The sequence below is a fragment of the Salvelinus sp. IW2-2015 genome, linkage group LG34 (assembly GCF_002910315.2).
Source record: "Salvelinus sp. IW2-2015 linkage group LG34, ASM291031v2, whole genome shotgun sequence".
Lineage (NCBI taxonomy): Eukaryota > Metazoa > Chordata > Actinopteri > Salmoniformes > Salmonidae > Salvelinus > Salvelinus sp. IW2-2015.
The window spans coordinates 2959227-2975733 of NC_036873.1; the positions used below are offsets into that span (position 1 = coordinate 2959227).

Here is a 16507-nt window from a genome sequence, read left to right on the forward strand (position 1 = left end):
CGCTGGTGATGCTTATGAAACCAGAGGAGCGTTCAGTTCGCTGCACGTTTGCTACGTTGCGGAAGGGTTTGTACTGAACAACACGTTTCCCCAAAACGTTCTTGAACAGACTTTGAGATACGTTTGCTCCGGTTTGGTGGGTGTGCCTTAAAGCAATAAGCGAGGTACTGTATTTAATGGGCAGTGGCCATGCTGACAGTGTTCACCAAACCACAACCAATCCCCTTCCACGTTTTCATTCAGTACAGCAATTATCCATCAAAATACTGAACGCAGCCCAGTTTTAACCATGGTAGCAAATTGAGTTACAAAACCATGATTCATCTGCAAAAATCAACTGTCATTCTGAAGACTAAGATGCCTAGTTTATGGCACTGTGTCTACATTTTAGCCAGAATGTTGTACATTTTCACCCAAAATTCTTACCGAAATGCGTTCGGATTAAGTCATTAAGTCTTTTATACAATGTTACTTGAAAAAAACCTGGGACATCATATAAACTGCGACAGTTTAACCTTTCAGTACCCAGATCCAGTTTTCCTTGCAAAAAAAATATCAAGAGTGATAGGAATGCTCAAGGAGACCCCAAATAACATATTTCTGTTGGGTTTGATTTACATCACTTAATCCCCGATGTTACATATAACGTTAGGTAACACACTTTCAAGTGGCTTTACTTAGCTAAAAATTTACATTATTCTTAGAAAATGTACTCAGGCGTCTCTGGACATTGTATAAGCATTTTGCATGCATTGAATTTCAGAAACTCAACTTTTTGACAATGTACGAGACCATTCGGAGGGAGAATTTGGGATTTTCAGCGCAAATCTCTGATAGTGTAGTTTCAACGATTGGCCACCAGAGGATGCCAAAAGTGTTTATCGGGATGTCTTCTTGAAGATAGTGGTTTCCTTTTATATATTAATCATGTACAGACGCTTAACCAGGTGTTTAAAGACAATGTTACAGATATATAACATTGGGCTTTAAAGGGTTAATCCTGAAGATTATTTCTTTGTCTGACACGTTTGAGCAGATCCCTTTTGTCAAGTCAGGTATCTACTAGCATGCTAGCAGATACCCATAGACTTCCAGTCGTTGCACTAATGCTAGTTAGTATTGGCTTGTGAAACTACATTTAACTTCCTTCATACTGGACACAGAGACATAAAAATGGCATCCACGAGTTCATCTGACCCTGGGGAAATAGATTAAGGGTTTCAGTGCCAAAATCCTGAAGCATCCCTTTGAGGTTATAAAACTGTCATAAATAATGCACCGTGCAAAATCATGTATTATAGTGCATACTATGTACTGGTACATCAAAATAAATAAAAAGGTTGCAATATTATGTTTCAATTTAGTAATTCAGTCATGTTTTTAGTTGTCCTGCTTTACCAACCATAGCTAGCTAAAGTAGTACAGCATGAAGTAGTTAAAGTGGGACAGTCTTTATAGGCTTTTCCAATGGAGGAAAGACATCCAGTTTATCCAGTCCACTCTGCAGTTTACATTAGAGACCCCCTGTACTTTGGTTAGGCAGGGCTCTGGTTCTTGTAGTACTTGTTGTACTGTTATCCTATTATTTTTGGCACCAAGTAGAACTATCACTGGGTGAATTCTGTAAAAGTGAGACACTTTTTTCATATCCAGCTTCTGTCACCTCTTTCGATAGATTTCTGAAATCCTCAAGATGTTTCCTAATCACACAAAATGTAATTTGTGATTGGGGTACAATTACAACTATCCCAGTTTATCTAACCTGCTGTCCTAGTTTACCAAATGCAAACTGAAAATATGGTTTTGGCTCAGTGTACACAAATGGGTGTGTCATGCCTCCTGTGAATATGATATCAACATTTGTCATTTTTGTGTGATTAGAAAACATCTTGAAGATTTCAGAAATGTATCATGTGTTGGGCTAATATGTTGGATAGATGTCGAAAGAGGTTACAGAAGATGGAAATGCAAAAAGTGTCCCACTTATTATGAATTCACCCTGAATCATAAAAATTATATATTATTTGAAGTTGACATAAAACCATTATATTTATCACGGAAACACACATTTCTCATTACGGTAAAAATGTTTCAAGTTCCCGTAAAATCTCCAATCAGTTTTTAAATAAAGTTTATTCCCCCATGATGCATCAGTAGTTCCTATAGGGTCCAATCTGTCAAAATGTGGTTCACACCTTGTGATTTATGGGGGGGGGGGGGGGGGGGGTGGCAGGAAGTAATACAATTAAGTTATTAAATTAGATAACCTCATGGTTTCACCCATGGTTGTAAAAATCTGGTTTGTGGATGACTGATTTGGGGTTTTGGTAACTAGGTAGGGGTGTGTTCTCTTGTGGCTGTGGGCTTTAGCTAAGACTAAGTTCGATTTGTGCATGGGTTGTCTGTTTGATTGATGTCTGGGCAGCAGGTAGCCTAATGGTTAAGAGGCGTTGAGCAAGTAACCAAAAGGTTGCTGGTTTGAATCCCCAAGCCGACTAGGTGAAAAGTCTGTGTTTGAGCAAGGCACTTAACCCTAATTGCTCTGGATAAGAACATCTGCTAAATGACTAAACTGTAAACGGTTTATGACATATGATGCAATGTCAGGTAAAACCTGACCTGGTATTCGTGACTTTATGACCACAGGAAGATTTACAAGAAGATTATGTTCCACATATTTACATATGTAACATGTCAAATATTATTAGACACAATTTGTAAGATCAGTGATCTATTGCACAATATAATTATATCCACTGATGCTGCAGACAACAGTTTTCTAGAAAGTACATTGGTGATAGAAAATGTCTTTGGTTCAAAGACATACATCATCACATGTACAATCTTTCACATTGTGGTCAGTGAAGCTTATGTTAGGAACTGAGTCCTGCCAGTGATCAATTGACAGGCGTTAATCCTACATGGCTCCCTGTTAACAAGCAACTGAATAGACCACTTATCCCAAAATAGGTGGGGGAAAGTTGGAGAGGAATTGGTAGAGGGGAGATGGGGGCAATGTTCCCTCGAATTGAGCAGTGAGCAAATTTCTGGTCTGCTGAGCGCAAACTTGAAAATTCTGTGCAACTTCCAGCATGCGTTTACTGTGAACACTGAGGCTGTATCCGCTTTAAGTTACCGTTTTAACAGTGGTCAAGTAGGCTACTGTGGCTATTTGATCATAATGTAGGCCTACATAAAAAACAATGGAGAAAATGCATCCCATAACATTTTAACATGGAAATAGCAGGTCTATCATTCAATTTACATTGGCAGCCAATGTGAATCCTACTCCGAAAAACATGCAGGGCTTGACAATAAGTTCATCTAGTTGTCCTTCAGACAATGAGGTGACTGAAAATGTTGTGTTATTTGATGCAAGAAACCACTTTACAAAATCCAATGCATCATTATTCCCATACCATTATTACAAAGAATCAGACAAATTATGCTACCCTCTGCCTATTGGCTACTTAATTTATTCAAGCCTGTCTCAAAATACAACACTGCCCCCTTTAAGACAAAAAAAGCTCTTTACTTCACTCACTTGAAAGAAACAATCCCTCCTCCATTGCTGACTACAAATGATCTATAACTGGGCTAAAAACTCACGCATATGAACAAATGTGCACGTGGCTACATGTAGCTCTCGCTTTGATCTCAAAACAAGTGCAACTACCAATGACCGCTCATGCTGTAAACACAGTCCAGTTCAAAGTGAATGGCACAGATCCATATGGCAATGGTCAATTTGCATATAGGCCTACTGCATCTCTGATTGGTTATGGCACACCAGTCTGTGTAGAGTACGGGCCTCAGTCGTGCCGGTCAATATAACAGAATCCTACTCCGATGCGTTCTGCCTACAACAAAATATCTTGCATAGCTAGTTTTGCATACTATAGTCTTGCATAGTTCATTTTGTTTCATTATGTTGCATTGAAAGTGGCTAATATTGTGTTGATTCGATCACAATTCCAACAGTAAAGGGAAACGTTGATTGTGTTAACTAACGGGGAAAACTCTAGAAAGTTGAGTGAAGTTCAATCTCTTGCTTCTTTGCATGGGCTGATATTTCTTCTGCACGGCAGTTTAGAGGAAACATTGGTGCTGGGGCGCAGAGAACAAAACCAGGTGCTGTCTCCATTCACTGGTGTTTGTGCCTTGAAAAATAAAAAAAGAGGGCTATTTAGTACACATATCCAAAACATTAATGAACATCAAATATCATTAACTGAGACTACAATAGACTATATAATGTTGCAAACGTTTGCAACATTTTGACTAGCTTGACCTTACTACCAATCTTTGTGGGAAACTTATAATTTTATTTCTCTGACAAAATGATGTTTGATCAAAAGTTATAAAGATCTTTAGTTTAGTTGGTTAGCTTGTCATTCACACTGAGTTTAGGGCTGTATCAATAAGAAGAAACTTGTGTCAACCTTACAGTTAACCAATCACAAACAAAGGTGCGTAGACTTTGGTTCGGCTGGCCTTGAGAGAAAAAAAAGTGTGTGCCTGAACAGCCGACAAAACCCAAGCCGAACAAAAACGTCACAAAATGTCGTCATAATATAAGAACAAACTGTTCTGAACTGTTTTGGTTGGGAAGCGTGCAGCCGCCTTAACAATGACTATATATTACATGACTCTTTCACAGACCTTCTCAAAGGCTCTCAACTTAGCATACATAATTATCTGCTGGTAGATGATGGGCTCAAGATTCTATTCAAACTAGTTGGGTATGTTTAGGCTCATAGCATTCACACCTAGCCCATTGGGCAATCAACAAGCAGTTGTCTGACCTTCACAGAGCCTTGGAAGTTAACAGAAAAGGAACACAGATGCAATGTTATTTCTAGAACTGATATCGTATCAACAATTTTTTTTCTTCCATATCCATCCCTAGTAAATTTAAATCTCACAAACTGTTGTTGCTGATGTGATAACACATTTTTTGAGGCACATATGAAAATTAGGCTATTCTGTCTAACCTTCAGACTAGGGTGATTTTGACCCTAGAGGCATATTTTTTTATCATAGCCCAAAAGTGGTTTATTCAATTCTTCAAATGTTTCATGACTTTGTCAATCAACTTGTTCTTACAAGGACTAAGCACGCACCTCTGAGGGGCCCCAGTGTTGAGGATCAGCATGGCAGATGTGTTGTTGCCTACCCTTACCACCTGGGGGGCGGCCTGTCAGGAAGTCAAGGATCCAGTTGCAGATGGAGGTGGGATTAAATCCCAGGGTCCTTAGCTTTGTGATGAGCTTTGTGGGCACTATGGTGTTGAACACTGAGCTGTAGTCAATGAACAGCATTCTCACTTAGGTGTTCCTTTTGTCCAGCTAGGAAAGAACAGTGTGGAGTGCGATTGAGATTGCGTCATCTGTGGATCTGTTTGGGCGGTATGCTGGGTTTCTGGGATGATGGAGTTGATGTGAGCCATGACCAGCCTTTCAAAGCACTTCATTGCTACCGACGTGAGTGCTACGTGGCGGTAATCATTTAGGAAGGTCTCCTTCGCTTTCTTGGGCACAGGAACTATGATGGTCTGCTTGAAACATGTAGGTATTACAGACTTGGTCTGGGAGAGGTTGAAAATGTCAGTGAAGACATTTGCCAGTTGGTCCGTGCATGTTTTGAGAACACGTCCTGGTAATCCGTCTGGCCCCGTGGCTTTGTGAATGTTGACCTGTTTAAAGGTCTTGCTCACAGCGGCTACGGAGAGCGTGATCACACAGTCGTCCGTAACAGCTGGTGCATGCATGCTTCAGTGTTGCTAGCCTCCACGCGAGCATAAAAGGTATTTGGCCCATCTGGTAGGCTCGCGTCACTGGGCAGCTTGCGGGCTGGGTTTCTCTTTGTAGTCCGTATTAGTCTTCAAGCCCTGCCACATCCAATGAGCATCAGAGCCAGTGTATTAGGATTCAATCTTAGTCCTGTACTGACGCTTTGCCTGCTTTTGGTTCGTCTGAGGGCATAGCTGGATTTCTTATAAGCATCCGGATTAATGTCCTGCTCGTTGAAAGCGGCAGCTCTAGCCTTTAGCTCGGTGCGGATGTTGCCTGTTATCCATGGCTTCTGGTTGGGATATGTACGTACGGTCACTGTGGGGACGACGTTGTCGATGCACTTATTGATGAAGCCGGTGACTGAGGTGGTATACTCCTCAATGCCATTCCCGGAACATATTCCAGTCTGTGTTAGCAAAACAGTCCTGTAGAGTAGCATCCTGCTTTATCACTAGAGGGTAGAGAGGGACCTGTATCAGTGATGATAGACAGATCATCTGCAGAGATATAGCTCCTCGAGTACTTGTCTATGGTTATAACGGGTTATAACTAGGTATGACCGTGAACAAAATCAAAATGACCTTACATATACGGTTAGTTCCAGTCAAAACAGCTGATAAAAGTCTGTCAGTGCTATGGATACTTGGTAGAACTGTAATACAGAAACCATCTACCCCTCTGAATGTACACATAGTGCTGTATTGGTGTGTATTCTCTGAAAAATAGTTATTATACTGGAAATGCAGAATTTCTATAATATCCTCCAATATTCTATATGTGCAACTTAATATGGTATTTGGGTTGCAATAACATTTGGTTTGAACTGACATTGAGGATTTGAGCATGCTTTTTGAAGCATCCTGGCATTGGCTCTACCACTCCCATTGTTTCACTAACAGCGATGCTAATGCTGGCTGTGGGATAAGTAAATAAATAAAACTAAGCCATATTTCTGGTCATTCTCTCTCAGGATCAATGGATGAACCACTTTTTGTCAATAAAATTAAGTATATTTAAAATGTTGGTCTGCCCCCCATTTAATTGGCAGTAGTTTTTAACCACAAATATGACTAAATGTATATTTACTTCAAAATTCAAAAAACGAAATAATAATACAATCGAATGATGGTATATCAGATTTCTTTTGTACTAATGTGGATTGTATTTTGGAAAAAATATGCACATTATTTATGGAAAAATGTATATTTTTTACAGAATATGCACATTAATTGTATTTAGTTAAAAATAAGTATTTATTTATTTATTTTTTCAAATAGGTGTTTCAAAAATGTATTGACTCAGGTTGAATACTTATCTAATCACAGTATATATATATATATTAGTTAGAGATGCACGATATATCGGTGAGCATATCAGAATCAGCCAATATTAGCCAATGTCTAGTTTAACGCCGATGTGCAAAACCGATGTCAAAGCTGACATGCATACCTATATAAGTAGATGACGTAATGACGCCACGAAAAAAACAGCACTACACAGAACAAAAGCAGAAAAATACTAAGCGCACTTCCAACAACTAAACAAGTTCAAGTCAAGCAGTCATTTAAAAGAGTAAGAACATTTCAGCGAGACAACTCAAAGGCGAAATCCATTAACGGCAAGATAATGGAATTCATTGCCCTTGACAATCAACCATTCTCTGTCGTGGATGATGTTGGCTTTCGCCGACTGATCGAGCCCCGGTACACACTATTTTTCAGATGTTGCCCTACCGGAGTTACACAGTATTGTTTAAACGTACATCTATGAGCTACTTGCTATGGGCGTCACTGCTATTAGCTCCACAACTGACATTTGAGAAATGACTTAAATTTGGACCAGCAATGTCAGCCCCATGAGCATGCCTAGTCTGACAGCACAGTGGGTCGACGAGGATTTCCTACTGAGGAAAGCCGTATTGCATGCTCAAGAATGTGTCGGTTCTCATACCGCTGCTGCCATTTGAGAACATGTTTGAAACTTGAAAACATGAACACATTAGCTAACTCCATTCGAACAACTGACTCGAGAAATAAGCTCATCAACTGCGTCCGCAGCAGATGTGATACCCTCTGTCATGGCATTGAAACACCTGCTCAACAAAACTGCCGACACAGCTCGTGGAGTTAAAACTTACAAAAGTACTCGAGGCTGTGAACAAGCGAGTCGGTGAAATTATCTCTGAGCCTCTTTACGGTGTCGCCACCATGCTCAATGCTAGGTACAAAGACCGCTACTTCGATGCAGACAAGAAACAGGGTTTATGGTGAAATGTTACATACACAGCTGGGCAAGATGGAAACGGACACAGTGACAGTGCGCACCGAGGAAGAGAGGCCACGGACAGAAAACTTCATTGCTTGACAAGTATGATGAAATCCTGGTTGAGAATGAAACAACTGAACAAAATAACCATGAAACAGCACAGCAAGTAAGTGAAAGAAATAGGTTTTGATTATGTTTAACTGGTAATGAGGACATATGTAAATGCCAACAAAATAACTTTTTGGTCAGTGTGGTGTGTATCCTTTATTTAACTAGACAATTCAGTTAAGAACAAATTCTTATTTACAATGACGTCCTACCCCGGCCAAACCTGGACGACACTGGGCCAATTATGCGCCGCCCTATGGGACTCCCAATCACGGCCGGATGTGATACAGCCTGGATTCGAACCAGGGACTGTAGCGACACCTCTTGCACTGAGGTGCAGTGCCTTAGACCGCTGCGTCCATGTTATGTGTTAACTATTTAATTGTACTAGAATGCTTAAAAAATATTGGTTATCGGTATCGTTTTTTGGGGCACGGAAAATATCGGATATCGGTGCATCCCGATATGTGTTTAATTTTTCATTAATGTTGATTAGATTTTTTTCCTACTTTGACATTGCGCATGTTGGATCTCTTCCACTGATTCATCCACGACTATAGCAACACATCAACAATACATAGGCCTATATCCAGCTATATCCCTCTTATTACAAATGAGACTCATTATAAATGGGAGTTGAGTGGTACAGAATAAAAGTGCAATTTAGCTGACAAATGCATGTCGTAAGGGATAATAATATTGGCCCCTGGCTGTCAGTCGGGTGGTAAGGGTAGGCAACAACATATCTGCCACACTGATCCTCTACAAACTATCATGGTCCAAACACACCAAGAAAGTCGTGAAGAGGGCACGACAACGCCTTTTCCCCCTCAGGAGACTGAAAAGATTTGGCATGGGTCCCCAGATCCTCAAAAGGTTCTACAGCTGCACCATCAAGAGCATCCTGACAGGTTGCATCACCGACCTAGTATGGCAACTGCTCAGCATCAGACTGTAAGGTGCTACAAAGGGTAGTGCGTACAGCCCAGTACATCACTGGGCCAAGCTTCCTGCTATCCAGGACATATATACTAGGCAGTGTCAGAGGAAAGCCACAAAAAATTGTCAAAGACTCCAGTTACCCAAGTCATAGACTGTTCTCTCTGTCACCGTACGGCAAGCGGTACAGGAGCGCCAAGTCTAGGTCCAAAAGGCTCCTTAACAGCTTCTACCCCCAAGCCATAAGACTGCTGAACAATTCATCAAATGACCACCCGGCCTATTTGCATTGACATCCCCCCCTTTGTTTTTACACTGCTGCTACTCGCTGTTTATTACCTATGCGTAGTCACTTTACCCCTACCTACATTAACACATTTCCTCGACTAACCTGTACCCCTGCACATTGACTTGGTACCGGTACCCCCTGTATATAGCCTCATTATTGTTATATAATTGTGTTACTTTAAATAAAATTTTACTTTAGTTTATTTAGTAAATATTTTCTTAACTCTATTTACTTAAAACTGCATTGTTGTTTAAGGGCTTGTAAATAAGCATTTCACGGTAAGGTCTACCTGTTGTATTCGGCGCATGTGACATATTTTTGATTTGATAACATTGGATAGATAGAAGTATGTGCACACATGGGTAGCATGTGACAACAGCAGGATCATATCAAGGATAGCGTCACAAATGAATACATAAATACCCATTGAATACATAAATACCCATTGAAGCTTGATGATGAGTTGATCAGCTGCTAAGGAAAAAACAAAAATGTGCCCCTCTTTGAGTCTCCAGGACCAGGACTGAGAACCACTGTTCTTCATCTGCAGGCAGGCTTTCACTGCTCTCTGTATCTGAGGACAGAAAACATCACAAGAAACAGACTTCATTATGCTCAAACTAGACAGAACTGAATATTATGTTACTATTAGCTCTGTCCTCACTTCTAGGGACTGGAACTACACAAAAGTACCTGCCCTATCCAGAAAAGCCTACTCTCTCACTTTGACAGCTGGGGTGGTTATCCTTTCACCCTCCTCAATGGCTGTTAGCTAGCTACCTACAAATGCATTTGGAGTTTGTTTTTTACAATGACAAATACAACAAAATAGATAGCTAATATGAAGTTAGGTAGCTGGTGATATTTAATTCAGCTAGCTAGCTATACAGTATGTAAAGTTGGCTAGATAGATAGCTAGCTACGTTAGCAGCTCATTTCAGTTAGCCTACACTGTAACTGGTTAGCTAAAAATACATTTACAAAAATACATTTTCGAAATGCATTTACTTGAATAGGTTCTCCTAGCCATGTGGACGATTGGAAACAGGGCAGCAAAGTTTGTTTGTCACCAGAGCGGTTTAGAGCATATTACTATTTACCTGTGAATAAATTCATGAAATGGAGAATGGATTAATCTATTTACATATTTAATAACCAGACCTTCATACAAACGTACTATGCTGAATTCTTGACCCCCAATCGAACGTGCCGCTATATGCTGCGGGCACACCCACAAGCGTTTGCTGCTACGCGTCTTTATTCCAGGGAAGGGAGGATTAGGGAAGGGGGGACAAGGAAGGGGGGGGATGGTTTAAAGGGAGTCTTCTGTGTGGGGAACGACCAATTGATGAGTTTCCCTGTGGATCCTGCTTTTTGTTACACATCCATGGGCTTATCAACACTAAATATAACCATTTTATCATCAATAAACATTCCTTTCTGAAAAACAAATGTCAACGCTAGCTATTCTCTCATGGAATTTGAAACGGATACATTTTCCTATCAAACGGTCTAGCTGTCTTGATATTCTAGCAAGAAACCATATTGATATAGCAACGCTCCAAGAAACACACCTGCTCTATAAGGACTCACATAGAATGCAGAACCATTTGTACAAACTGTCTGCTTTTTCATCAGCCCCAAACAAATCTAAAGGTGTAATCATAATGATACATAAACTCAAAATCCCCATTTTGGGTAAAGACCCAGACTTAAGAAGGCAGAATCACTTTCCATAAATGTATCCATAATGGAAAGAAACAATTTATTAATGTGTACACTCCCCCGCCCCCCAAAAAATGTGTACGCTCCAAATTCATATGATCTAACGTTTTTTGATTGCCTGAACAGCATATTGTTAGATATAACATAATTCCATCTGATTATCCTACATTCTGTGATCAATTTAAAATTGAACCAAATTAATTAATAATGATCAATACCAATTCACTTGGTGACCCCCGATTCTATGGGATGCCATCAAAGGTTTTCTAAAAAAAATATGATGTAACTGCATTTGCATCGGTGTTGAATAAATCACAATGAAAGAAAACGTCAGAATTGGAAATGTTAACTGCATTAGAGCGTTCTCAACACAAACTATTTTCAGACCAGGTAGCGATGACTATTTCCAAAGTCAAGACAGAACTTCATTTATTGATAAAAGTGGGTTTGTTAAAAATCGTTTATCCTCGGATAACCTCCGTCGACTATTACAGAGCCTTCAGAAAGTATTCACACCCCTTGACTTATTCCACATTTTGTTGTTACAGCCTGAATTTAAAATGGATTAAATTTAGATTTTTTATCACTGGCCGACACACAATACCCCATAATATCAAAATGGAATTATGTTGTTTGACATTTTTACAACTTAATTAAACATGAAAAGCTGAAATGTCTTGGGTCAATAAGTATTTTGTTATGTCAATCCTAAATAACTACAGGAGTAAAAATATGCTTAACAAGTCACATAATAAGTTGCATGGACTCACTCTGTGTGCAATAATGGTGTTTAACATGATTTTTGAATGACTACCCCATCTCTGTACCCCACACATACAATTATCTGTAAGGTCTCTCAGTCGAACAGTGAATTTCCAGCACAGATTCACTGGGCATTCCCAAAACATATGTATATAGATCCCGACTGATTCAAGAGGGCAACAGTTTACAAAGATTATCGCCAGAGAGTTTCATCTGGAAGCGGCTATATGGTGTATCAAAACATTTGTGAATACATTTTAAATGAATCAACTGGTGAGATGTTTTTTGATGAGAAAACATTGTTCCAAATCACCTAACAGTTCAACTGTTCTCCAAAACCTATTAGTTCTCTGTTCCAGATGGAAGTGGCCGCAGGTGAACACTTGTCGATCGAGTAGAGTTTGGAGTAGAGAGTGGAGACCAGGCCAACAGACTGGGAGATTATATGATTCTTTGAAGTCTTGAAAAGTTTGAAGACCTGAATTGTCAAAGATGTCACTGAGGATGAAAATATTTCTACTAGACCATTGATTGAAAAACAAAGTGGTTTGAGCCCGATAAGTTTAGGTTATTGTCCATAATGGAGAATGGCTGTGAAAAGGGAATGAGATCATGAGATGTCTGTTGGCCTGTCTCCACACCTTAACTGCATTAGCAATTAATGGACCCATTCGGAGATGTATAGATTTTTGTATACATACAGAGAATAAGAGGCATTGTAGCCTAATGTTTTTTTTTTAAATCTATGGGTATTTTCTGTTGAAAACAATTACCATTTGTCTTTAATGCAGTGTTTGATCTAAATGTCAGAAACTATCAAGTGGAATGGTTACTTTCTATGTTATAGAGTGGAATGGTTTTTCTGCTGGTGTATCCTGAGGTAGCAGCTCTCCGAGAAACTCTTTCCGCAGTGCGTACAGGTGAACGACCTTTCTTCCGTGTGGGCCTTCAGGTGCATCTTCAGCTGGTGCTGGCGGGAAAACCTCTTCTCACACTGGGGGCAGCTGTAGGGTTTCTCCCCTGTGTGGACCCTCTGGTGCCTCTTCAGGTTGCAAGCCTGGGCGAAGCGCATGTGACACTGGGTACAGCTGAAGGGTTTCACCCCTGTGTGGATCCTCTGGTGGATCTCCACCTTCTGGGAGCAGCTGAAGCCTTTGTTACAGAACATGCAGAGGAACGGTTTGTCTTTATTATTGCCCGATGTGGCTCCCCCTCCCTGCGTCTTGGCACTTTGGTCTTTTGAGTTCAATACCTGATCGAAAAGGACGGAGCCCTGTGAATCGAAAGGCCCCAATGACGTGGACACTGGGTCACGATCCCTGAACACATGTAAAGGGGAGTGAGTGTCGACATTTAGATTTGTCTCTAAGCTTCCCCTGTAATCTAAGAAATCTCTGCCATGTGACTGTCCATCTCCTAGGTGACTATCTGCATTCCATGTAGGAGGAGCATCGCCCTCCACTTTCACAGTCACCTCATCTACCACTATAACCTCCCCTTTCTTATCTAGGCACCCTTCAGAGTATACACTACTACTGTACCGGTTCCAGTCCCCTCTAAACAGATCAGTCTGTGTCTCTAAACCCAAGGATATGTGGCCAGGGTCCATCTCTGTAGCGTAAGAACAAGGCAGATCATCAATGCCAGTGTAGAATGCATCACCATCTCCATGGGAATTAACCGTCCTCTGGCTCTGGTGAAATACTGGTAAGTACTCTGTGCCAGGAGCAGGAGGACAGCCCAGTGGCCCCAGCCCCAGTCTCTCTGGGTCTGATCCTAAAGTCTCTAACTTGAGGGCGTCGTTCAGCGTTCCACTGACCTCCGTGATGCTGCGTCGGGTCCTGGCCTGGGGCGCAGCGGCATTGGCAAGGTCCTCCGTGACTAAAGGGGGTGCCACTCCAGCCGCTGCTCCAGTCTGGATGTCTCTGTTGTGTCTAGGGTCCTCTCCTTCATTCCTCTCCTGCTTGACCCCAGCACCTGCAGCATCTGCATTTGCAGACTGACAAGCAGAGAGGAGGTTATTACCGGTACTTGAGTTGAATTGGACAACAATATTGTAGAGAATTCTCACAAGCTCCCCTATGGCAGATAAATAAGGATGTACAGTACATGTAAGCAAATTAATAGCTGGGGGAGCTTTTCTGAAATAAACGTGTCACATTTTACGTACTGTAATTTTTTATGTTACACTATGACACTAACCTCTATCACAATAACATGCTGGGTTGAGGTTCCACTCCCCTCATCTATAGCTATGGGTTGGTCATCTCTCCACACGTTGTGTCCCGCTGGCTTCACAAAGCTCCTGTGGCCTCCAGTGAGATGTCCTTCACCTAAGAAAGTGATTGGGGCAAAAGGGGTGGTTAAGTTAGGTACTTTCAATGCTCAACACTATGTTGTACACTCTTGACACTGTCTACAATTGGCAAAGTAAAATGTATCATAACTTCTTGATATACTATTTATTGATTGATTGATGTCCCATGCATCACATTCTTTGTATTGAGTATGATAATAGGACACTCAGTAAATCAAGAATCTGGTTAGAATATTATGTCTTTGTGCAAGAATAATTTGTTCTTAATTTACCTGCCTGGTAAAATAAATATAATTAATGAGGGAAAGTATTGTATTCTATCTAAAAACTGACCAAGACTCAATTCTGGGTAACACATCTGAACACATGCGCATTCGGGAACCGGGCGATAGGCCCCGCAGTCTCTGCCTTCTGCAAAATGTACCTCTTGCCATTCCTCTGTATCGGTCGAGGATCTTGACACTACTGGGACGACTGGCGACGACGTGCTGTCGCAATGTTCTCTCTGCGCGCTCCCGTGCCACCTTCAATTCCAGTAGTTGTAGTTTCCTCCGCAATCCCCTGTTGTCTTTCTGGCTTTGAGTCATTTCCAAACGAAACACTGCATAGTCGTCGTCTACGAGTTTACAGATCTCTGCCACGGCTGAATTCGCTAGCATCTCCATAATGGAGGCTATTTGATTGTGAAAAACCATGCAGTTAGCCATTGTTAGCTAACTATACCTAGATAACATCTATCAACCAAGTCCTGTCTTCAATTCGTATGCGATGCTGTTAATTTAATTAGTAATATTTAGAGTTACATCGTGTTAATAAACGTATAAATAACAGCAATAAAAAAAGCTAACGTATAAATTGTTTTTGGTCATTGCTAACTTCCGTTTACACGGAAGAGAAAGGACGTTTTTGGCGTCATAGCTCATAGGGTGTGGCTAAATGAAAAGGATACGGTTATGTTCTATGAACTACGGTAATGCTACATCAAACCAACGAGTCATGATTTGTCGTTGCTATCTGGAATCCTTGGGACGTCGGCCACCCTACCCTTACCCATTTTAATTTTCAACTTCAATGGGGAAGGGACGTCCCAAAGATTCCAGATAGCAATGACCATTCATGATCATTTTCTTGGAAGCTCAGCGCAGCATTGGTTAGAAAAATTACCGTAAATGATCAAAAATAATGTCTCGCTCTATCCCATCGGTGGCAAGGACAGAAACCTATAGGTTTCAAGGAAGCCAACGAAACTAAGACCAATTTTAAATTTAAATAATAAACAAGCAAATAAAAGTAAAAGATATCAAACGGACAGCACGATTCCTCATTAACAGATTTGATCACCGTAGTAAAGGAACAGGTACCACTGTTTAAAAGGTGTTATAAAAAGAGGGGGACATATTTCATAGGCAAAACCAAATTCGGAGAAATGTTGTGTTACACTTCAATGACAGTGTTTTGGCTATGCCAGCACACCAAACAACAAGTCTGTGTATTGTGTGAGAATGTAAGCGTACCTTGAGCCCTATACTACATGGTTTGAGGAGTTAGCGAGGTAACTGGTCAACTCTTGAGTTCCATTCGGGATAACAGGTACAACGAAAGTGGCTCACCTTTTAGCCAGGTACATTTCTATGGCAACGACTCCTTCAGAATTAACCTGTTCCCGGGCAGGCTAACTCAGGGCTAACTCCATTTATGCTGAATGAAGAGCCTGAGCTGCGAGTTGAGCACCAATTAACTTTTATTTCCCACCTCTCACAAAGATTGCGTCAGCATCCCATCATTTGAGGAATATGACAGAATAAATATTTTATTAATAAAAAATGTTTTTGTAAAAAAAATGTTTTTTTATATGATTGGTATTATAACATTACACATATAGTAATGACAATATATTTGAAACTTCACGCACAGTTAAACTTGTGTTTGATTTAATACAATTATTTGTATTGATAGAAGTGAGAAGGTCGCAGTTGTAAATGAGAACTTGTTCTCAACTGGCCTACTGGTTAAATAAAGGTGAAATATACATATTTTTTAAATGAACGATTAAGTAATAAAATAAAGACGGCACATCAACAAGCTTATTTCGCACCGTGGCCTGCCGAATTTGCAAGATAACTTTTCTTTCATTTTGATTTAGGCACACATTAAAATGTGCGACATGCACGCGCAGTTACAAGCCTGCTAGAGTCAGCAGCAGGCGGACGAGCAATATCAACTGTCGTAGTATGGATGGAGCCTGAGCTGAAGTGTGAAGCTAACTGAAGCAGGCTAGCTTTAGAAAACATTGATTAGATCTAGCTT

General features: G+C 40.6%; 1 protein-coding gene across 1 annotated transcript; it reads right to left on the reverse strand.

The window, feature by feature from the left end:
* Positions 1-11136: 11136 nt before the first annotated feature.
* On the reverse strand, positions 11137-15104 carry LOC139023658 (uncharacterized). The gene is made up of 3 exons (XM_070437216.1): positions 14625-15104; positions 14086-14216; positions 11137-13882 (listed from the first exon to the last, which is right to left on the reverse strand). Exons 1-3 carry the CDS (start codon positions 14905-14907, stop codon positions 12725-12727), a joined length of 1572 nt encoding a protein of 523 aa, XP_070293317.1. The 5' UTR covers positions 14908-15104; the 3' UTR covers positions 11137-12724.
* Positions 15105-16507: the final 1403 nt, after the last annotated feature.